At 40.8% G+C, this 23305-nt stretch overlaps 1 protein-coding gene across 17 annotated transcripts in view; it reads right to left on the bottom strand.

The window, feature by feature from the left end:
• Positions 1 to 23305, bottom strand: part of LOC135219499 (GTPase Era, mitochondrial-like) — a 619404-nt gene that overhangs the window by 180174 nt on the left and 415925 nt on the right. For all 17 annotated transcript variants that reach the window (XR_010315451.1, XR_010315452.1, XR_010315454.1 and 14 more), the window contains one exon: positions 7252 to 7662. Coding sequence is in view for 3 of the 17 variants with exons in the window: in XM_064256321.1 (XP_064112391.1) it covers positions 7252 to 7590 (339 nt within the window). In the remaining 14 variants the exon portion in view is untranslated. The remainder of the gene's footprint in view (positions 1 to 7251; positions 7663 to 23305) is intronic.

Below are 23305 nucleotides of genomic sequence, written 5' to 3'. Positions count from 1 at the left end.
GCTCTTGCGAAATGTAGAAGTCTGGCTCCTACCGGTGGCTGAAGGACTTCCCTCTCACTTCTTGCTCTTAGAAGGAGCGGGGGTCATGCCTCTGAAAGAGCCTCTTCCTCGAGGGGCTGGCTTCGAGGAAGAAGCAGATCGAAAGGGCTTCGATTTCTTCAAAGCAGAGGACCTAGAAGACGAAGTAGTTGTAGGCTTCCTAGAAGACTGCGCCAGAAGGTCTTGGGTTGCTTTCTCCTGGAGACTGGCAGCTATATCCTTTACCATAGACTGGGGGAAGAGATGTTCTGAGAAAGGAGCGAAAAGAAGATCCGCTTTTTGCGCTGGCGAGACCGACTTTGCAGTAAAATTGCAAAAGAGTGCTCTCTTCTAAAGCAGTCCCGTGCTGAAATGAGCAGCCAATTCCTCAGAACCATCCCTGACGGCCTTGTCCATGCAAGACAATACACTGGACAGCTCCCCCAAACTGATGGAATCAGAACTCCTGGACCTGGCATCCAAAACTCCTAGGCACCAGTCAAGAAAATTAAAGACCTCTAGTGTCCTGAAGAGGCCTTTAAGGTGAAAGTCTAGCTCACTATGCGTCCAAGAGACTTTGGAGGAAGACAGAAAAATCTTCTGGCGGCATCCACAATACTTCCAAAGTCTCCTTGAGCCGAGGCTGGAAGCTTAACTCCGACGTTTTCTCCCGTCTCGTACCACATACCAGCTTTGCCACAAAGTCTTGAAGGTGGTAAAGCGAAAGAAGTCTTGCCTGAAGCTTTCCTCTTTTCCATCCAATCATGGACCTTGCGAAAAGCTTGCTTCGTAGAAAGCGACTTCTTCATTTTCACAAAGCCCGAGATCTTAGTAGCTTTGGATGACGAAAACTGAGAGGGAGGAGTACGTGGAGCTTCAGGCTGGAAAGTGTCTGCAAAGACTGACTGTAGCAGACGAGTCAAAACCTTGTAGTCCGTCGAGACTGGAGCCAACTGCTGTTCTTCATCCACTTCGACGAAAGCGTCACTAATTTCCTCTTCAGACACTGGAGAAGTCGGAGGAAGTAAGGAAGAGTCACGAGCTTTCTCAAAAGAGAAAGAGCGGCGAACAGGAAGAGTTCCCGCTTCCACTTGCGCTTGCGGAGGTGGTAAACTGACGTCCGTAGGCGCGCGCTTGGCGTCCGAAGCCAATCTACTGGCGCCGACTGAAGCGCGCTCGACAGCAACAGGTGTACACCTGGCGTCCACTGGCGCGCGCCGAGCGTCCACTAAAACGCGCTGAGCGTCCACTGGCGCTCGCTTACCTTGCACCGAATCACGCTCAGCGTCCACTGAAGCGCACTTGACTTTCACAGAAGCGCGCTCGGCATCTAAAGAAACGCGCTTCCTATCTACAAGTTTCGTAGTAGCGGATACAACCGCTTCCCGAGAGCGAGAAACGAATTTCTCACCTCCTCTAGAGAGTTGCTGGGAGCAGAACGAACTCTAGAGGGAGACTCAAACGGAGAGAGAGACGAGCGAGGAGAGGAGGGAGAACGCCTCGACCTCTTCACAGGAAGATTGTCATCCTTCTTCTTACGGCGACGTGGAACAGTCTCTCTCGAAGAAAAAACATCTCGAAGTTGCTGCTGAAGAGACTGGAGAATCTTGCTTGTAGGTGAAGCCTCCTTTTCTGGGGAGGGGCTGATCCTGTGAGCAGGCGAGTGGCGAGGGGACGCCTTCTTCCTACTCCCAGGAACCGCCACTTCACGCACCTTAGAGCGACTGCGGCGCTCGAAAGAAACATCTAGGAAAGACTCCGCCTACGAAAAATCCTTACGCTTCTTCTGCGGAGGAAAAGCAGCAAACGCACTATCAGGCGAAGAGCAAAGTTCCGGAGAACAACTTGGACGTGAAGCGTCCCGAACGCGAGCCGTCCTTTTCAGCGGACGTGATGCGGCATGAGAGCTCCACCCCTTGCGCGGGGAGGAAGCTTCAGAAGAAGAAAAGCACTCCTTGAGAAGACGTGCATGCGCACGCTCCTTGGCAGTCTGGGTAGGTTCGTCAGAAGCTGCCGAAGGCACGCCAGATCGGTGGGGGTTCCTCGTAACCCTCCTTCGACTTTCGACATGCTCTCTCCCCGTAACCTGGGAGTCAAGCAGAGGTCTAGGTCTAGAGGCGGAATGAGGCCGATCTGACGCACCCTCCACTACACAAGGGGCACTTTCACTGCACTTCTCTTCACTTTTGCTCTCCAGAGCTAACACTTTTGATTCTAAGTTACGAATCGATTCAAGAATTAGCGATAAAGTATTACCTTCTACCGACACTGCTTCAGGGGCCGGAGGCAACACTACAGGGGTAGGAGCATAAACTACAGAAGGAGGGTTAGCAGGAGAATCATTAAAATCTTGCCTACCTGAAACACTCCTGGAGGAAGACCTCCTTAACCCATCTCGCTCAAGTTTCTTAAGATAGGTTTCATACGCCTTCCACTCAGACTCTGTTAATCTTTCACACTCCTTACAACGACTTTCAAACGTACATTCATTCCCCCTGCAAACCTTACAAACAGAATGTGGGTCTACTGAAGCTTTCAGTAGCCTACCTCTACATTCGGACATTGAACAAAATCTAGTGCTAGCTGAACTAGACCCTGACATCTTGATCAAAGAAAAATCAATACCAAAATCAAATCAATCCAAAGTCAATGTGTGCCAAGCCACCAATCCAATTCAGATACCAAAGAAAAAACCAAAAGGGATACTCAAGTAGCCAGTAAGTTTCCAAAATCTGGACGGAGGTGCTGCAAACAGGTGTTTCCAGCACCGGCGACAGAAAAATTATGAATAGAAAATGGGAATGATTCCTGATACCCGCCTCCCAGCGGCGGGAATGGGTACTAACCACCTGACTCCCACTGCGTGTGTCGTAAGTGTTTAAATTTCTGTCGGATTTGGAAAAATACAGCTATATATATATATCTGACAGGTAAGTTTCATGAACAAATAAATAAATAAATAAATAAATAAAAATTTCTTTAAATTAAATTACATTAATTAATCAACATATGTTAGGATAATGTTCAAAGATTTTACTCGAAATTGACACATTCCTTGCATTACAGACGGAGCAGTCTGTTAAGCATGCTGCACTCTCCACCCTCAAGATCTGGGTTGGAGGTTTTGGACAGAACGTAGGGAAAGCTAAGCCTTATATTCTACCTCAAGATATGGCAGTCTTCCCAGCCGGGAAAGCTGCCAGATACGTTGACCCAAAAGTCGCAGCACCAATTATCAAATCAATTCAAGATTCAGTTATGGAACAGCAAGAGGCAGAATTGCATGGAAGCATGTTCTATCCGAGGCTACGATCAGGCACGAACCCAACAAGCTTCTGGCTTCCTCAATCTGGGGTGCAGATCTCTTCCCAGCTTCGGCAGTAAATGAGGTTCAGAACGAGGCATCACGTTTTAATCAAAGCATCAGATTGCGTTGGGGCATTCCTTTCAAAAGGAAATTAGAGTCTTCTTCCTCCAGTTTTAGGGCTAGGAAGGGTCAAAGAAGGTACCAACCTTTCCAAGTTCTGCAACAGCATCCTGTGCTACAAGCTGTTCTAATTCAGCAAGTTCCCCAACCTTCATCTTCTAAGGCTCAGCCTCGGCAACAGCATCAATTTGTCTTCCTTTCGCCGTCGGCTAGCCAACAGGTTCCCCCACTGTATTCAGTGTCGCCTGCTTTTAACCCGGTCTATGAGAATCGGGTATTTCAACCTTTTACCAAGGTTGCTAGGGGTTGCAGGGCTAGAGGCCCCTTTCGTCAGCATGGAGGAACCGGAGCCCAAGGGCGAGCTAGAGGTGCATGGTCAGGAAAGGAACCCGACCCTCATCATCTCAATGAAGTTCCTCAAATAGGAGGCAGGCTGTATCTCTTTTAACATCGTTGGGGGTTCAGCAGCTGAGCGGAAAGCATAGTACCCATCTATCAGCATCCAACCCAAGGGTTGATGGATTACTCCAGGGATCTTCTCCAGAAGGGAGCAGTCTCCGGGACAAAGAACTTGAAATTTCAGAGTCGTCTATTCAGTGTCCCAAAGAAAGGGACCGACCAAAGAAGGGTGATCTTAGACTTGTCCCGTTTAAACTTGTACATTCCTTGCGACAAGTTCTAAATGCTGACCATCTCTCAGGTACGGGCCTTACTTCCCCGTGGGGGCGTCACCACCTCTATAGATCTTACCGACGCCTATTATCATGTCCCGATGGCTCGGCACTTCCATCCATTCCTGGGCTTCAAACTAGGGAAAGAAGCCTATTCCTTCAAGGTGATGCCCTTCGGGCTGAATATAGACCCAAGGGTTTTCACGAAACTGGCGGAGGTAGTGGTGCAGGAGCTAAGGTCTCAGGTTTTATTGGTGGTGGCGTACCTAAACGACTGGCTAATCTGGGAGATGGCCAAAGACAAGTATATGAAAGCCACGGACGAGGTCATATCTTTCCTGGAATATATAGGGTTCAAGATCAACAGGACCAAGTCCCGATTGGCCCCAGAATCCAAGTTCCAGTAGCTAGGTATCCATTGGGGCTTGGATTCACACAATCTTTCCATTCCATCAGGGAAGGGAATGCCAAGGTAACAAGTCAATTCTTAAAATGCAAAAAGGCTTCGAGAAGGAATCAGGAGACGATCCTAGGCTCGCTCCAATTTGCCTTAGTCACAGACGTTCTGTTGAAAGCAAAGCTCAAGGACATCAATCGAGTTTGACGTTCAAAGGCCAATGCCAAGTGTCGCGACAAGTTCGGCCGGGTACCTCTGATTCCCAAGGAACGTCTACGTCCATGGGCAATGGCCGAAAACCTAGCCAAAGAGTTACAGTTGCAGTTCCCTCCCCGTCCCTACTGGTGCATACAGTCGCATCACTGTCAGGTTGGGGAGGTTATTCACAGCACGACAAGGTTCAGGGAACTTGGTCACCTCAGTTCCAAAAGCTTCACATCAACATCCTGGAAGCTATGGCAGTGTTTCTGACCTTAATGAAGCTCTGTCCTCCGGAGGAGACTCATATCAGATTGGCTCTCGACAGTGCAGTAGTGATACACCGGTATCAAAACAAGGTGGTTCAAAGTCAAGACATGTGAACGTGGTGATAGCAACTTTTTCTCTAGCTGACAAGAACACCTGGCATCTATCGGCTACCCATCTGGCAGGAGTCCACAATGTAGTAGCAGACGCACTGTCCCGGTCAGTCCCCTGGAGTCAGAATGGTCACTGGACCAGGAATCCTTCAAGAGGGTTTGTAGGAGAGTACCGGGTCTGAAAGTAGATATGTTCGCTACAGGCAGGCCACAAGCTGCCTTGTTACGTAGCCCCAAATATGGACCCTCTAGCATACGCTACGGACGCCCTGAGTATAGGTTGGAACCAGTGGAGGGAGGTTTATTTATTCCCTCCAGTGAACCTTCTCCTGAAGGTGCTGCACAAGTTGAAATCCTTCAAAGGTCAGGTGGCTCTCATAGCTCCTTACTGGCCCAAGAACAATTGGTTTCCCCTTCTCCTGGAACTAGGTCTTCGTCCTCACCCTCTCCCGGACTTGAGGCTGTCGCAACAAGTTCAAACGGTGACTGTGTTCGATTCCTCAGGTCTTCACAAAACCCTATCTTTATGGATTTCATGAAGTTTGCAGGTAGGAGGGTAGGGGACATTGATCCACAGAACATTTTGTTCTTGGAGTCAGACAAAAGAGAATCTACACTTTGCCAGTATGGTTCAGCAGTTAAACAATTGCCTACATTTCTCAGGAATCAAATGTCAAAGTAATGACAATGAACGTGGCTATAACATTCTTCAGGACTTTATTCGAACAAGGCTTGGCAGTTGCCACAATAACAACCACTAAATCAGCTCTGAAAAAGATTTTTCTTCTCGGGTTTGGTATAAATCTATCTGAGTCTTATTTCACCTCAATCCCAAGGGCTTGTGCACGCCTGCGGCTTATTCACAGGCCGTCGTCAGTGTCACTTCTTGCAGTTTGACATAGTAAGTAAACTGGGTATTAGCATTCGCTGAGAATATTAAAAAGTGCCCTCTTATCCTGAGCCCATTTATACTCTATCACATATTATAATGTTTATCATTTCTTTGCAATACCCAGCCACAGACTAGTTAAGAGAATTCTTTGACATTATTAGCCTGAACACCATGGAGCTCTGGATAGATCATGGAAAGGGTAATCCTTGAGGACTCAACAGCCACTATCAAAACTAGGTCTTTCTAAGTCAAAACCTGTTTTATAAATGCACAGTTTACCATGTTATACTTATTCAGACATTTCTTTTTTAACCATACGATTACTTATTATTTAACAACTTTAACTCAAATGATTATGATACACAGTTAATTCATAGCAGAAAGAGAGTCCAAACATTTGAGAAGATTTGAAGTAAATTTTGAGGTATAACCTGTAAGTATATTTTTCAGGCACTTGAAAGACTTTCATAAATTTTCTTTTACTAAAGCTCTTTTATATATATTTTTGTTACTAAACCATTCCTTTTATTACTCATTACCTATGCTTGAAGGGAAAGGAACCCATTATACCCATCCTCCCAATCCTCTTTTTTTTTTTTTTTTTTTTTTTTTTTTACTGCATAGTGCTCTTGGGTACCATCTCCTATGCTTTGTTGATTGGGCATAAGTGATTTTGTTACATATAACCATCCCAAAACTTATGACCTTACCAACAAGGTTCTGGTCCATTTCATGACCTATTTAGTACTGGTAATGAATCACATAATTTTCTCTTTATTCACACTTCAGAAGTTTGCATGCATCATTGTCCTGGTCTGCTCTAATCATAAATTAGCAAAAAAAAAATCTCCTAACTAAATAGGTACCAGAGATCCTGTAATTGATGGGTTTGTGATAAAACAATGAATTTGTTTCAAAAACAAAATTTATTTCTTTAAAAAAACCCATTATCAATTTACATGAAGTGCCCAGCCCCAACCTCTCCTTTCTTGTAACGCAGATGCATTCCTGCCTAGGTGGATGTGTTATTGGAGTCTGTCTAAGGATTGCCCTGACATACTATGTACTGGCTATATGAAAACTGATTGGTCTGTATTTATAGAATTAAAAATTAGGTACTATTTCATTCTTCTTCCTAAACCAGATAGTCCCTTAACATCTTAACATTCACCATACATAATACATAAACTATCAAATCTCACATGAACAGGATGATAGGTATAGTAAAAATCTAATTCAGTATTATCATAAAAATTCAGATGACCTACCTTTGAACTAAAGAGCCATGGAGCACTATATGCTTTTGATAAAAGATAATTTCGTAGATCATCAACACCTGATTCCTTCAGAGCTGAGATCATGAAGACATCCTGAAAATATGGCCAGCCTTTTCTGTCTTTAGTAAATTCAGCAACCTCATGTTGTGTTAGATGTGAACAGTTTTCCAATGTATCTGCACTCTCAGTGAGATCAGTTTTACCATTTACTTGAGGAGGTGTATTTTCACTTTCTTTTTTCAGAAGCTTTTCTTTCCTATTAAGAGCCTTTTGTATCAATATTTCTTTATCCAAATCTTGCGTTTTCTCTATTTTTTTCTGAGCCACCATGCCACCAACAACACCATCAGTTAAAAGCCGAGTTGAATCCAAAAGTCGTCTTTTTGATTTAAGAACATCAAGCTGAAAAGGATAAAAATTATATGAATAATCTTATCATGTAGAGAAAAGTGAGTTTTAAAAACTAAAATCCGTTTCTTAATAATATGTACAAACCCTTCAGTTTACTTATGCTTAATCATGTGGTCAGCAGCTGCATGAAGAAAACAGTTGAACCATAACCTGGCCAGATATCCTTTTGGACATACAGTGGAACCTCAGCTTTCATACATAATCTGTTCCGGAAACTCCCACAAAGTCCAAAACGTACGAAAACCGAAACAATAATTCCCATATGGAATAATGTAAATACAATTATTGCATTCCAGACCCCCCAAAAATATGAACAAAAAATACATTTAATAGGGAATAAACACAGTTTTACATACAGAAAATCATGAGAAATAAATATAAATGAATAATGAAATGAATAATGAACATTTAATATCACTCTTACCTTTATGGAAGACTTGTTAGTGCATGGAAGATGGGGAGGAGGGGATAGGGAGGAGGAGAGGTTATTGTTTGGAAGGTGAATCCCCCTCCAGAAGGACTGCAGGTATCAGGAACCTATCTGGGGTTACTTTCTTATGTTTTTTAGTGGCACTGCACTGTCTGGGGTTACTTCCCCACATCGTTTTTTACTGGCACTAGGACCAGCTTGAGGTCACTGGACCCCTGTCGTATAACAAAACTGTCCAAGGACATTTGTTTCTGACATCTCTTTAAAACCTGCCTAAAGTGATACAATGGGTTGTCGATGAACGTGTTACAGACACGCATTGCAATGTCTTTGTTAAGATAAAACTTCAACAAAATTTTTAACATCACTCCACTTGGCAAACATTTCTTTTAATTCACTGAAGTAGGCACAGTATCCCCTCTCTCTTCATCCTACTTGGATTCCTCATCTGCTGTCTGTTGCTGTTCCTGCTGAAGGTCTTGCAGCTCCTCAGTTGTTAGCTCTTCCTTGTGGGCATTCACTAACTCTTCCACATCCTCGCCACTCACATCCAAGCCCATGGACTTCCCCAGAGACACAATAGTAGATTCCACAACAGCTGTAGGGTCGTCAGGGTCAGCCTCAAATCCTTCAAAATCCTTTTCGAGGTAACACTCTGGCCACAATTTTCTCCAAGCAGAGTTCATTGTCCTGGAAGTCATTCCCTGCCAAGACTTATCTATAAGACTTATGCAATTAAAGATATTGAAGAGATCCTTCCAGAACTCTTAGGGTCAATTCACTGCATGAGATCACTTCAAAACACCTTTGAAACAGTGCCTTTGTGTACAGTTTCTTGAAGTTTAAGATGATTTGCTTGTCCATGGGCTGAATGATAGGAGTGGTATTAGGGGGCAAGAACTTCACAGAGATGAACACACTTAAATTCATCCCAAAACTGATCTTCCAAGCCAGGAGAATGTGCAGGAACATTGTCCACTTCTAGGAGGCACTCGAGGGGCAACTGATTTTCCTGGAGGAATTTTCTAACCATAGGGACAAACAATTTATTGATCCACTCAATGAACATTTGCCTCGTGACCCATGCCTTTTTGTTTGCCTTCCATGTTGTGTCATTAATGTGACGTAGGATTTTTTTGAAACACTGCTGCAGTTACATGTGAGTGGCATTGTCTACACCTGGGCAGTAGTCAGTCAGTTGTTGTGGAGGTAGGGTGTTGTGCCCCGGGGCTCTGTGGTTGAGAGTTCCCTCTTTCCCTTTATTTTCCTCGTCGGTTGGTGAGTTGGATCTTGAAGGTCATCCATTATGCAGTATGAGGGAGCTTGCAGAGTGATTTGAACAGTCTGAGGGAGCTTGCAAGGTGAGTTTAACTACAAGCTATCTAGGCCTATTCCAAGAAAGTATAGCATCTAAAATTACAATGGACATGATTAAGCCATTCACCGGCGAAGGAGACGTTGTATCATGGTTGAAGAAGGTAACCTTAGTAGCTAAGCTACAGAATATATCAGACTTAGCCAGTTTTATTCCACTGCATCTGGAGGGTAATGCTCTAGCACTTTATTTGGAGATGAGTGATGAAGACCAATAAAAATGCAGTGAAAATTCAGGAAAAACTAAAAGTAGCATTTACTGCTTTTGGAAAACTGGTCCAGATGAAGCGGAAAGGAGAACCAGTTGATGTGTATGCCAATGAGATTAGGAGGTTGGCCAGTTTAGCTAAGTTTGATAAGGTTGGTTTAGAAAATGTGGTGAAACTAACTTTTGTCAATGGTTTCCCAGATAATATTAGTGTTGCTTTATAGCAAGCGCCAAATGTGATGATGGTGGCAATGAGTGAATTGCTGCATCATGCTAGGATTTCGTCTTCGAAACAGCAAGGTGGTGTGGTAGTTGTGACTGTTAAGAAGAATGGAGAAGGAGGTGGTGGTGGGAAACCTGAGAATAGGACTAGGCCTATCCAGTTTAATGGTCAATGTTTCCAATGTGGTGGCCTTCATATGATAAAAGACTGTAAAGAGACACAGGTGAGATGTTTTAAGTATAATAAAATTGGTCATATTGCCAGTCGTTGTCAAGAACAGGTTGCAGAAAACGAGTAAGGGGTGACTGCTGCGCCTGTAGCCGCCCTTGTGATGATAGAAAGGTACACCTTGATACATTGCCTATAATTGATGTTTGGATTGGTAATGAGCCTGCAAAAGGACTTGTGGATACAGGGTGCTCTACATCGGTGGTACATTCCAGATATGTGCACCAATGTAGAGGTGAGGTGTATATCAGTGCTTTTGATGGGAGTCATATTAAGTGTAAAGTTGCAGATTGGGTGAGGATAGGTGTGTCCATTGAATGTGTAACCGTGAGGGCTGTGGTGTCGGATCAGCTGGTTAATGGTGTTGATGTGGTGTTAGGAGTTGATATTATTGACCTCTTGGGAGGTGTCACAGTGACCCAAGGCAAGGTATGTTTTGGTGCCTTTGGTGTTGCTTCAGTTGGTCAAGAAATTGAGCATTGACTTAGTGGTGAGTGATGACGGCTGTCCAACAGTTGTTACTGAAGACCCAGGCTTTCGTGCAGTATTTGATGGACAGAAATGGACAGTCAGGTGGTTTTGGAAGAACAATGAACCTGTGACATTGAACAATAAAAATAAGTTATGATAAAAAGCTTGAGGGTTGGAAGAAGGAAGAGTTTGAGAAGGGGATTTTAGTTCCGTGGAAAGAAGTTAAAGAAGGTATCATTCCTCTAATGGCAGTGGAACACCCAACAAAGAATAAGGTGAGACCAGTGCTTGATTTTCGGGAACCTAATGTGAATGTCAAGTGTCACACTGGCGATGATATGTTGACATGCAGGGAGACACTACGTGAATGGTGACAGACAGGTGAGAATGTGTCTGTTGTGGATTTGAAGTCGGCCTACCTACAGTTGAGCGTTGACGAAAAATTGTGGCCATATCAACTAGTGAACTATAAGGGCCAGACATTTTGCCTTACAAGATTGGGATTTGGGTTGAACTTGGCACCACGGATTATGTCTAAGATACTGAAGACTATTGAGTAAGGATGAAAAAATCAAGAGAGCAACCAGTTCATATGTAGATGGCATTCTTGTGAACGAATCAATAGCTTCTGCTGATGAGGTAATTAGACACCTAAATACATTTGGGTTGATAACAAAGTCCCCTGAGTCACTCAGTGGAGGAGCTTCTTTAGGATTGCAACTGCTATGAGTTGGAGGAGAGTTGATGTTTCAGAGAGGTAATAAAGTGCCTGAAGTTACAGATATGCTTACAAGGAGGGAATTGTTTTCAGTTTGTGGTACATTAGTGGGTCATTATCCCATAGCTGGATGGTTAAGAGTTGCATGCAGCTACATTAAGAGAAGAGCCTCAGGAGCATGTTGGGAGGATCCTATCGGTGAGCAGTCCATGTTGATGATTAAAGAGGTAATTGAGAGAGTAAAGTTAGACGATCCTGTGAGAGGATATTGGTGTGTGCCAGGTATTAAGTATAGTGTTGTGTGGTGTGATACCAGCAAAATTGCTATGGGTGTAGTTTTAAAGATAAATGGCAAGGTTGCTGAGGATGCTGCTTGGCTTAGAAAAAAGGATGATTTCAACCACATCAATGTTGCTGAACTAGAAGCTGTTTTGAAAGGAGTAAATGTGGCCATTAAATGGGGTCTTGAGTCAATAGAGCTGAGGACTGACTCTGCAACTGTGGGAGCATGGTTGAAATCTGTAATAAGTGCTGAGAAGCTTGTTCACACAAAGGGAACTGCAGAGATGATGATCAAGAGATGTTTGGGAACATTGAAGGAATTGATTACAGAGTTCAGTTTCTGACGAGAGTCAAGAAGAGTTGGTTGGCAAGCAATGAAGTCGAGCATGCACATCTTTGTGCAGGTGCTGTAGTTGATATAACCGAGTTGCATAATAAACAACATATGGGAATTGACAGAATTCTATATTTAGCCAAGAAGTTGGACCCTGAAGTTTCAAGAGAAAGTGTGAAAAAGGTAGTTCAGTGTTGTGAGCATTGTCAGTCCATTGATCCTGCTCCTGTGGTTCACAAAGGAGGTGAATTAAGCGTTGAAAGAAACTGGCAGCGCCTAGCTATTGATGTTACTCATTACAGACAGATACCTTATTTATCAGTGGTTGACTGTGGTCCAGGTCGTTTTGCAATATGGAGGAAGTTAAAGAGAGAAGATGCTCAAGAAATATCTGCTGAGTTGAATAATATCTTTTTGGAAAGAGGGCCAGTGTTTAGGAGATATGTTGTCTCGTTGGAACATTGTTAGGGTGTTTCGGGTTGCTTATTGACCACAATGAAATGTAATAGTTGAAAGGCACCATAGGACCATCAAGGCTACTGCAGAAAGGTGAGGAATTAGTCCTATTGAAGCAGTATTCTGGTACAATAGCACACCAAGTTCCAGACAGGATGAATCATCTGTTCTACAGCATGCAGTGTACAAATATGAGTGGAGATACCCTTCAGTAGTCCCCAAAGGAGCAGATACCAGCCAAGACACACCCCTTTCGATTAAGCTGGGAGAGGAGGTGTGGGTGAAGTCCCCGGACGCCCATTGTACTACTCAATGGCATAAAGGAATGGTACTCATGTGAACTCCTTGAACAACATTTCCGTGGATGGAATGCCAAGGCATGTGTTGGATGTGTGTCCAGTTGTAGTTCCAGCTTCCCTATCTGATTGCTCAAGCAAAATGAAATGTCAAGTGATAATTCAGTCTCAGAAGAATCAGTGAAACCACAAGTGCGTGGTCAAAGTGAAACATAGGAGAATCAGCGTCCATGGAAGAATAGAAGACCTCCTGTATGGATGGCTGACTTTGTCTCTGATTAAGTTGTGTGTGTGTGTGTGTGCGTGTGTTTTGATCTCAAGATCATGTGGGCGTGTTGTGTCATTAATGTGATGTAGGATTTTTTGGAAACACTACTGCAGTTAAATGTGAGAGGGATTGTCTACACCTGGGCAGTAGTCAGTCAGTTGTTGGAGGTAGGGTGTTGTGCCCCGGGGCTTTGTGGTTGAGAGTCTGTGGCAAGGGACCTTTCCCTCTTTCCCTTTATTTTCCTCGTTGGTTTGTGAGTTGGATTTTGAAGGTCATCTATTATGCAGTCTGAGGGAGCTTGCAAAGTGATTTGAACACTCTGAGGAAGCTTGCAAGGTGAGTTTAACTACATTCCACATCACAGGCAATTTGTTCTTAATAACATTGTTTTTCTTAAACACTTGGGGAGTTTCAGAGTGATACACCAGTAGGAGCTTCACTTTGAAATCTCCACTGGCATTCCCACAGAACAAGAGTCTCAGTCTATCCTTCATAGGCTTGTGCCCTGGCAATGAACTTTCTTTCTTGTGTGATGTGGGTCCTCTTTGGCATCTTTTTCCAAAACAGGCCGGTTTTGTCATAACTGAAGACCTGTTGAGGGTGGAATCCTTGAGCTCAAGACATTCCTTTAATTCTTCGGAGGGTCATTTGTTGGAACTCGCAGCCTCCCCATGCCGTACGACACTATTTATGCCCGTATGCTTTTTGAATTTTTCAAACCAGCCTCTACTGGCTTTGAAATCACTAACAGCAGCACTTGTTGTTGGCATTTTCTTACTTAGATCAGCATGCAACACCCTAGCCTTTTCACAAGTGATCGCTTCAGACACAATTCCCCACTAATTGTTTTTCATTGACCTACACTAACAGAGGCTTTTCAACGTCTTCCACTAGTTGCAATCTCTGTTTTGTTAATGAAGTGACCCCTTTCGCAACATCACCTGCCTTAATTTAACTTTTTTTTTTGCTAGGATAGAGCTGATTGTCAACACTGACTTGCCGTACATCCTAACAAGATTACCAAAATGTGCACCACTTTCATATTTTGCTACGTTCTTTCTAAAACTCTATCGTGTTTCTGGCCTTTTTTACAGGAGGGCTGCCACTTGGGACTTTCTTTAGCCACATGATGGCCTATATTACAATTAGTTTCACTTGCAAAAATGCACAAAACATGCAGTGATGTGGACTGAGCGCAAGATGTTGCTTATTCAATGATAAACAAAGGCACAATGGGCCACAAAAGAAGATAAGCTACTTTGTTTGGGCACTACTACAGGACCTACTTGCATGGTGAGCCCAGTAGGAGTGTTTCCGAGTGTACGAAATCTGAAGAAATGTACAAAACCCAAGACAAAATTTTGTCGGGAAAAGTCTACGAAATCCAAATCGTACAAAAACTGAGGCTCCTCTGTAATTAAATTACTCCCTGTGTTGTCCAGACTTACTACAAAAAGAGAAGGGTCCAGAATTTGATGTTTACCAAATATTTGGAGTCATGTTATTTAACTTCAGTAGCCAGAAGAGAGCAAGTAGATTAAAACTTTGTGACCTCCCATAAACAGTTAAGATGATTCATAATTCCTAAGAGAACTGTACCCACCAGGGAGGAATAAAACTTCACTTTCACAATCTGATAAGACAATTTCAATTCAATGTCCCATCATTTAACCCTTATAGATAGTATTTTCTTTTTGGGGGCTTCAAATTTGTTTTGGCTTATTGCTCACGAACCTAGAGTTATTTTCTTTTACTGCCAACTGTAAATTTTTTTTCTTGATAGAATGATGGTTTTGTAGAAGTCTCATTAAATAAGAATGCTAAGGGACTGATGGAGATGTGTAAGAGCTGTGTTACCTAGAGTTCTCATGGTGGCTTAAGTCATATCAGTATCCACCCTGACCACCACGTTCCTCACTGTGGAGGCCAGTACGTTAGATGTCCTTAGGCTATCAGAGAACACAGTAGTAGTGCCTGTGCCAACATCAAAGTGCAGCATAGGGAAGCCAACATCAGGTAAAGCATATGGACACCACCACCAGTCTCAAAACCTTTAGCCTTGGCCATGTCTTTGGAGATTTTTAGTTTCTCCATCAACTTGCTTGTGGTTCGTATCACCCACTCCTGTCAGTTAGCTATAAAGAACATCTCTGTCAAGAACTCCTCATTAGAGTCTACCTAAGCTGAGGTTGGGAAGATGGAAGGTCTCTGGGAAAAGAAGAAATAACTCTGTCCAGTGCCTTGACTCCTTGAGGCTGCAGTCAGGCATGAAAGGAACATCCACCCTGCTTATCAAATCTTATTGATTGGACATCTGGTAAGGGAGACACGTTGACAATCACCCTCACAGTTACTGGTGTAGGAAGTGCAAAACCCATTGGTGATTCCTCTAACATTAAGGAAGACCTGATTTGGAAGCAAATGCTATTTGAGGAGGCTGCTTCAGTTGCCTTTTTAAACAAATGTAACAAAAAATACATCACCAGAAGCTTTGTTAAATGTCAATTCAAGTTGCTGGGAATAGGGAATTCACCACCAGCACTCATGAAAAAATATTCAAAACTAGTCCACCTAGTAGCCAGCACAAAATGAATAGATTTCATGGAAATGCTGATGAGTGGCTACCTTCCAGGACTAATCAAGTTCAAATGCTAACAGAGGGAAACATCATCTCATGTGAAAGAGAGGATTTTTGAATAAGGATGGCTCTTGGCCATCTTCACGACAATTATGGGTAACATTTTCAAAGCTGCCATGAGTCTCTTTGCCACACTGTCAGAGAGAATTGTCTTCACCTGTGCCAAAAATGCTTTTGGGTTTTCTTTTGATCGTCAAATAAGCCTGTTTCTTGTGATGGCTGTAACTTACAATTCATTTATTATTTATTTTTGTGTTTTGTTTGTTTGTATGGTGTTTTTACGTTGCATGGACCAGTGGTTATTCAGCAATGGGACCAATGGCTTTACATGACTTCCAAACTATGTTGAGAGTGAACTTCTATCACCAGAAATACACATCTCTCACACCTCAATGGAATGCCCGAGAATCGAACTCATGGCCACCGAGGTGGCAGGCCAAGAACATACCGATCCAAACTAATGCAAAGCACAGTGAGTGGCTACATTCAAATTCCACAGATCAATTTGGCCGGTCTGCTCTTGAGTTCTGCGTATCCTCTGATTTTGTTCAGCTAGACCTCATATTCACAGGTGTTCCAGCTAATGTCAAGTCCAAGGTCTGTGAATATATAGGAACTTTGTATCAATGTGCCAATAAGATGGACATATCTGTTATTTAGTGTATTCCTAATTCCACCATTAGAAAAATGGTCTGGCTGAAATCCAGAGTCAATTGGAATCACATTAGAAGCTTGTTAGGCACTTGATATTACAGTTGCTATATTAAATCCTAATCCCAAGAAGAAATTAAATTAAATGCTGATGGCAATTTAAATAAGATATGTTCCTGGAAAGTTCACTAAATTTAGAAAAAATGGCTAGCCAATGGTTTGATGATACATGCAGATGAGCCTACCATGACAAACAGATCAAAATCAATGCATGCATACAAAATCGTTCAAAGGAAAATTAAGCCATTTCTGTTAAGTCTCGCCATGCTGTGAATAGAACTTACCATACAGCTGATAGAAATTACAATAATTTGAAAAAGAAACTTGAAGGAATTCCTCAGCCTCATCTGTGGTGGACCGAATTGGCACCATCTATCTTTGGGTCAGGCTCGTCTTCCATTCCACCACTACTAACAGATGATGGTGGATTTGTTAATAACCTTAGGGAAAAGGCTGAACTATTTCATCAAGCTTTTGAAGCCAAGAAATCAGCCGAGGTTGTCCCTCTCCCTGATACTTGTAATACTGACCGTATTCTTAAAACATTTGCATTTTGCCTCAGGGATGTTAAAATATATCTGGATAATCTTGATAGCTGGGGTGGAGAAGACCCTGATGGCTTCTTCCCCCTTTTTTTTAAGTTTCTAGTGTGTTGTCTTCCAAGATTACTAGATTCTCTAGATTTTTATGTCGACAAAGTATCTTTGTGGAAGAGAGCAAGCTTAATAGTGTCTGTTCCAAAAAGTAGCATTTCTGCAGACTGCAGTGACCACAACCCAATCTCTATTCTCCCTGTACTCTCCAAAGTTACTGGAAAACTTCTTTTTAAGGAATTATGTATATACGTAAGTACGTACTATGTGGAATCTTAAGGATTGTTAGCTGATAATCAGTTTGCATACAGGAAGCAGTTAGGTACCTGCAATGCTCTTTAGACTTGACATGCCATTTGCAAGGGGACCTTGATAAGGGTCCTGAGTGCAGAGTAATTCACATATATTTTAGTACTGCTTTCAATTTATCAATTTGCACAGCACTTAAATATCAATACTCTTCAAAAAGTGGTTGGATATGTTTTAAGATTACTTCAAAAATTCCTTACAGGTAGGCAGCAGCGAGTTGCTCTGGACAGGATCTTTAGTGAACCAAGAACTATTGTGTCTGAAGTTCCACGGGGCAGTGTTCTTGGTCAACTGTTATTTTTAGTGTATATGTAAAAGAGATATGATTGTCCAGTATGCTGATGATGCAACACTTGTGGGTGAAGTAAAGTCTTCAGGTATAATAAATGAAGCTGCCCTCAGCCTTAATCAGGACATGGACTGGATCAGGGAATGGTGTATACGGTGAAGTATGAGACTGAACTCCAGTAACACGAAAACACTACGTATTGATTAACAGATCTTTTTGAATATGGAATTTAGGCCCAAGGTGCCAAGCACTAGGACCTATGAGGCCATTCAGAGCTGAAACGGAAAATTACAGTAAAAGAGTTGATAGGTGTAACAGGATGAAAACCTCGCAGTTGCACTTTCAAGCAATTTTTAGGAGAGGGTGGAAAGTGAGATGGACGAAAGAGAATATGAAAGGAGGTACAGTAAAAGGAACGACAGGAGTTGCAGCTAGGGGACGAAGGCATGCTGCAAAGAACCTTAAGTAATACCTACACCTATGACAAGTCTAAGTTCGCTCACAAGCTGAAAAACGGAACCTGATGCAACTTCCATCAGAGAAGTTTGAGGTCACCTGTCCAGACGGGTCAGCTACGGAATCTCATCTGTTCATTGCTGCAGACGGCTGCATAGTAACCACAACCAACTACACCGTCCACGGAATAAACACCATCATCCAGGGGAGAACTTACTTCGCAAATTATACCTGGGGGACCACTCACATTGCAGCACTTCCCCTTCCTTACAATCCCTCCATTGCCAAGACAATACCAAACCAAGCTACTATGGAGCCCATCCAGCCTGTTTTCACGTTTAATGAAGCCTTTCGCTATTGCGTGCTGCTAGCCACGGTTATGTGTATAATAGTGATTATGATTGTCACATGTGTATTTGCTTGGCACAGGATTAAGAAAATGAGAAAGGAACAGTCAAGGAATGTCAAGAATGATCAAGACAGGTTACCTTGGGCCTTAAAGCCCTGGGATATTAGATTTATGTAAATTTGATTGGTTTACATAGTTCGTTGACTTGTTTTGAACTGAAGCATGATTGAAAAGTGTGCTAGCATTTGGCTGGCATGTCATGTAGTTTTGGTTCATTAATAATGCATTCCACATACCATTACCTTTAAAAATAATCTCTGTGAATCAACAAAATAAATAAATATATTATATATATATATATATATATATATATATATATATATATATATATATATATATATATATATATATATATATATATATATATATATATATATATATATATATATATTATATATATATATATATATATACAGTAGTACCTCGAGATACGAAAGGCTCAACTTACGAAAAATCCAAGTTACGAAAGCCAATGCGAAAAATTTTACTGCTCTACACACGAAAAGTTTTCAAGATACGAAAGGTTGTTGCTGTAAAGTCCCGAGATTCGCCAGGACCACCGAGAACAATTTTAAAACTCCCGCGCCGCCAACTGAGTAAACTCGCCACCATCCTCCCGCTCTCCCATTGGTTCCTGATGCTAGTCACCCCATAAGGTCCTGCTCTCCTATTGGTCAGCATCTACCCTTGTGCTTTAAGTATTCTATTGGTAAAAGGTTGCTGTAAATTGAAAAACTTATTCATGCAATACATTTAATAAAGAAAACATTAGGTAAAGATAGAATAAAGAATAGAAATGAATGGTTATTATACTGTTTGGTGGTTTCAGTAGTTGAAGAGAGATAATGAAAATTTATGGCTTACTGTGTAAAAGTGATTGCTTGGCGATCGTTCGATACTCGTAAGTGCTGGATGTAAACAGACGTTTGGAAGCTTTTTTTTTTGTTTGTTTATTATACTTAATGGTTACTTAATAATTATTTGAAATGAGTACATGCAATACATTTAATAAAAAAAAATTGTGAATTAGATATCATAAAATATAAAATAAATCAGACTGCCAACAAATACGTATTTTTTAGAATTCTTCTTCTGTTTTATTATTACGTTACGTATACGCATGTTTCATTATAGCTGTCAGTAACTCGGTATCTTCATTAGGTAACGATAGAATAAAGAATAGAAATGAATGGTTATTATACTGTTTGGTGGTTTCATTAGTTGAAGAGAGATACTAATGACAATTTATGGCTTACTGTGTGCTAGGAAAAATGATTGCTTGGCGCTCATTCGATACTCTAAGATGGGTAAGAGCTGGATGTAAACAATCGATCGGAAGGTTTGTTTTTTGTTTGTTTGTGTATTATAGTTAATGATTAATTAATAATTATTTGAAATGAGTACATACTGATTATTTATACATTTTATTGGCATATTCTAAGCTTTTAGCTCTTAGGTTTAGATGCCAGAATCATAGACTAGGCTACAGTAGCAACCGCTAACATAGGCTAGGCTTATTGCTAAGGGACATATGCTAAAGTCCTAATATATGCAGTAAAAATGGGGTTGAACATTACATGCAGTTGAATATTACTCAAGTATGTACAATATCTTGCCTTTTTGGAGTCATATTTCTTCCGTCGTAACCCTAGAACATGTGTTTTAGGCCTGGAAATATAATTTACTGGGGTGTTTTTGGAGGGCTTGGAATGGATTAGCCATTTTACATGTAAAATGTGTTCCAAGCTACGAAAAACTCATAATACGAAGGCCGTCTCGGAACGGATTAATTTCGTATCTCGAGGTACCACTGTATATATATATATATATATATATATATATATATATATATATATATATATATATATATATATATATATATATATATATATATATATATATATATATATATATATATATATATATATATATATATATATATATATATATATATATATATATATATATATATACAGTAGTACCTCGAGATACGAAAGGCTCTACTTACGAAAAACTCGAGATACGAAAGCCAATGCGAAAAATTTTACTGCTCTACATACGAAAAGTTTTCAAGATACGAAAGGTTGTTGCTGTAAAGTCCCGAGATTCGCTCGGACCACCGAGAACAATTTTAAAACTCCCGCGCCGCCAACTGAGTAAACTCGCCACCATCCTCCCGCCCTCCCATTGGTTCCTGATGCTAGTCACCCCATTAGGTCCTGCTCTCCTATTGGTCAGCATCTACCCCTTGTGCTTTAAGGGGGCCGGCCGGAACCCCTATATATGGAGGTATAGGGGGAAAAATGCAAAGTCATGAAAAAATTCATGGAGCTTCATATGGCAATTGAGAATACGTATACGAAATATTTCGTCAAAATTCCTCTTACTTTCGTAGTTACAGGGTAATTAGTTAACGTAACTCAATAGGCCTAAAACATTGATCCGTACAAGAAAATGCAATATTTTCTCTATTATCGTAAATTTTGATAATTATTGTCAAAGAAATTGGGAGAAATGGCATCTGTAGACATTCCCTGAGTCGAGAAGGAGACCAGGCTCAGCTACCAAGTCCAGTCCTGATTTAGTGCGATCACAGACTTCAAGTAGTCTACACGTTCCATTTCACCTCTGACATATGCCTGCTTTTACGTATGTTTATGTATGTTTCGGCAAGAATTTCATCATGCCAATGAGGAAAAGACAAGGAAAACATCTCGCTAACATACAGACGAAGAAAAATCGCTCAAGTATTATTACAGAATATCATAATATATGTGTAGTTAGTGAAAAGAGAGGGGAGGGTTGCTTAGTAACGCCCCGTCTTGCTTGACAGCACACGTCACACTGTGCGCCAAGGCTACGATCTTTGAGCAAAGAGATCTTCATTTATGATAAATAACAAAGTTTTGGTTTTTTAAAACCCAAAATGGAATATGAAATTCATAATAATCATGATTTATTAAATTGTCTTTGTAAAAAAAGAGTACGCCTTCGAGTTTCACCTCTTGACATTCTCTTGCATTTACGTTTGTTTATCTTTGTTTCGGGCAAGAATTTCATCATGCCAAAGAGGAAAATACAAGGAAAACATCTCGCTAACATACAGAAGAAAAAAATTCGCAGTAATAAGCCGAGTTAGTGAAGGGGAGAGAGAGAATTGCGTAGGAAGGAGTGCCCCATCTTGCCTCAAGCAGTGCCCCAGGCTACGATATATGAGCAAAGGGATCATCATTTATGATTAAATTATGATAAATAGAATAGTTTTGGTTTATTAATACACAAAAAAGAAATATACATTCATAATAATCATTATTTATTAACATTGTCTTTATAGAAATACGAAGGAAAACTTTGAACGCCCGTATCTCAAAACTATACTTACTGACCTTCAAAATCTATCTTCTCACTTAGTTTTAAAGCAATAACATTGGAATTTGGTATATAACTCAGAAAGACATTATAGAACAATCAAATAGAGCCCTTTTTTCCAATTTTTGTTTCGTATTTTTTTTATAAATTTTTTTCTCCTGATTTATAGGGTTTATTTTTTTTACCATATTGAAAAATTCATATCTTGCAAAAAAATGACTTTTAGAAAAAAAACTCTCTATTCGATTGGAGGTCTACATCAGGTCTATATATGGTAGTAATCCCAGGTCTTAATATTAAATATCAAGGGAGGAGATAGAATTTGAAAAATGGTTATTTTCGGGATAAATCGCCCTGGCGTCACAAAACCGAAGGTCAGAGGCGAAAATCATATGCGGTTTGGAGATGTCCCAAATCACCTTATTAAGTGGTATGAATATCAAAGTCCTGTCCTTAAGAAAGGGCATTAGCCGGCCGGCCCCCTTAAGTATTCTATTGGTAAAAGATTGCTGTAAATTGAAAAACTTATTCATGCAATACATTTAATAAAAAAAAAAAACATTAGGTAAAGATAGGATAAAGAATAGAAATGAATGGTTATTATACTGTCTGTTAGTTTCAGTAGTTGAAGAGAAATAATGAAAATTTATGGCTTACTGTGTAAAAGTGATTGCTTGGAGATCGTTCGATACTCGTAAGTGCAGGATGTAAACAGACGTTTGGAAGCTTTTTTTTTTGTTTATTTATTATAGTTAATGGTTACTTAATATTATTTGAAATGAGTACAGGCAATACATTTGATTAAAAAAATGTGAATTAGATATCATAAAATATAAAATAAATCAGACTGCCAACAAATAAGTTTTTTTTTAAATTCTTCTGTTTTATTATTACGTTACGTATACGTATGTTTCATTATAGCTGTTAGTAACTCTGTATCTCCATTAGGTAAAGATAGAATAAAGAATAGAAATGAATGGTTATTATACTGTTTGGTGGTTTCATCAGTTGAAGAGAGATAGTACTAATGAAAATTTATGGCTTACTGTGTGCTAGGAAAAATGATTGCTTGGCGCTCGTTCGATACTCGTAAGACGGGTAAGAGCTGAATGTAAACAATCGACTGGAAGGTTTGTTTTTTGTTTGTTTGTGTATTATAGTTAATGATTAATTAATAATTATTTGAAATGAGTACATACTGATTATTTATACATTTTATTGGCATATTCTAAGCTTTTAGCTCTTAGGTTTAGATGTCAGAATCATAGACTAGGCTACAGTAGCAACCGCTAACATAGGCTAGGCTTATTCCTAAGGGACATATGCTAAAGTCCTAATATATGCAGTAAAAATGGGGTTGAACATTACATGCAGTTGAATATTACTCAAGTATGTACAGTATTTTGCCTTTTTGGAGTCATATTTCTTCCGTCGTAACACTAGAACATGTGTTTTAGGCCTGGAAATATAATTTACTGGGGTGTTTTTGAGGGCTTGGAATGGATTAGCCATTTTACATGTAAAATGTGTTCCAAGATACGAACCACTCATTATACGAAGGCCGCCTCGGAA

Source organism: Macrobrachium nipponense, chromosome 1, assembly GCF_015104395.2.
Source record: "Macrobrachium nipponense isolate FS-2020 chromosome 1, ASM1510439v2, whole genome shotgun sequence".
NCBI lineage: Eukaryota > Metazoa > Arthropoda > Malacostraca > Decapoda > Palaemonidae > Macrobrachium > Macrobrachium nipponense.
This window is presented reverse-complemented; position numbering and strand designations above follow the sequence as displayed.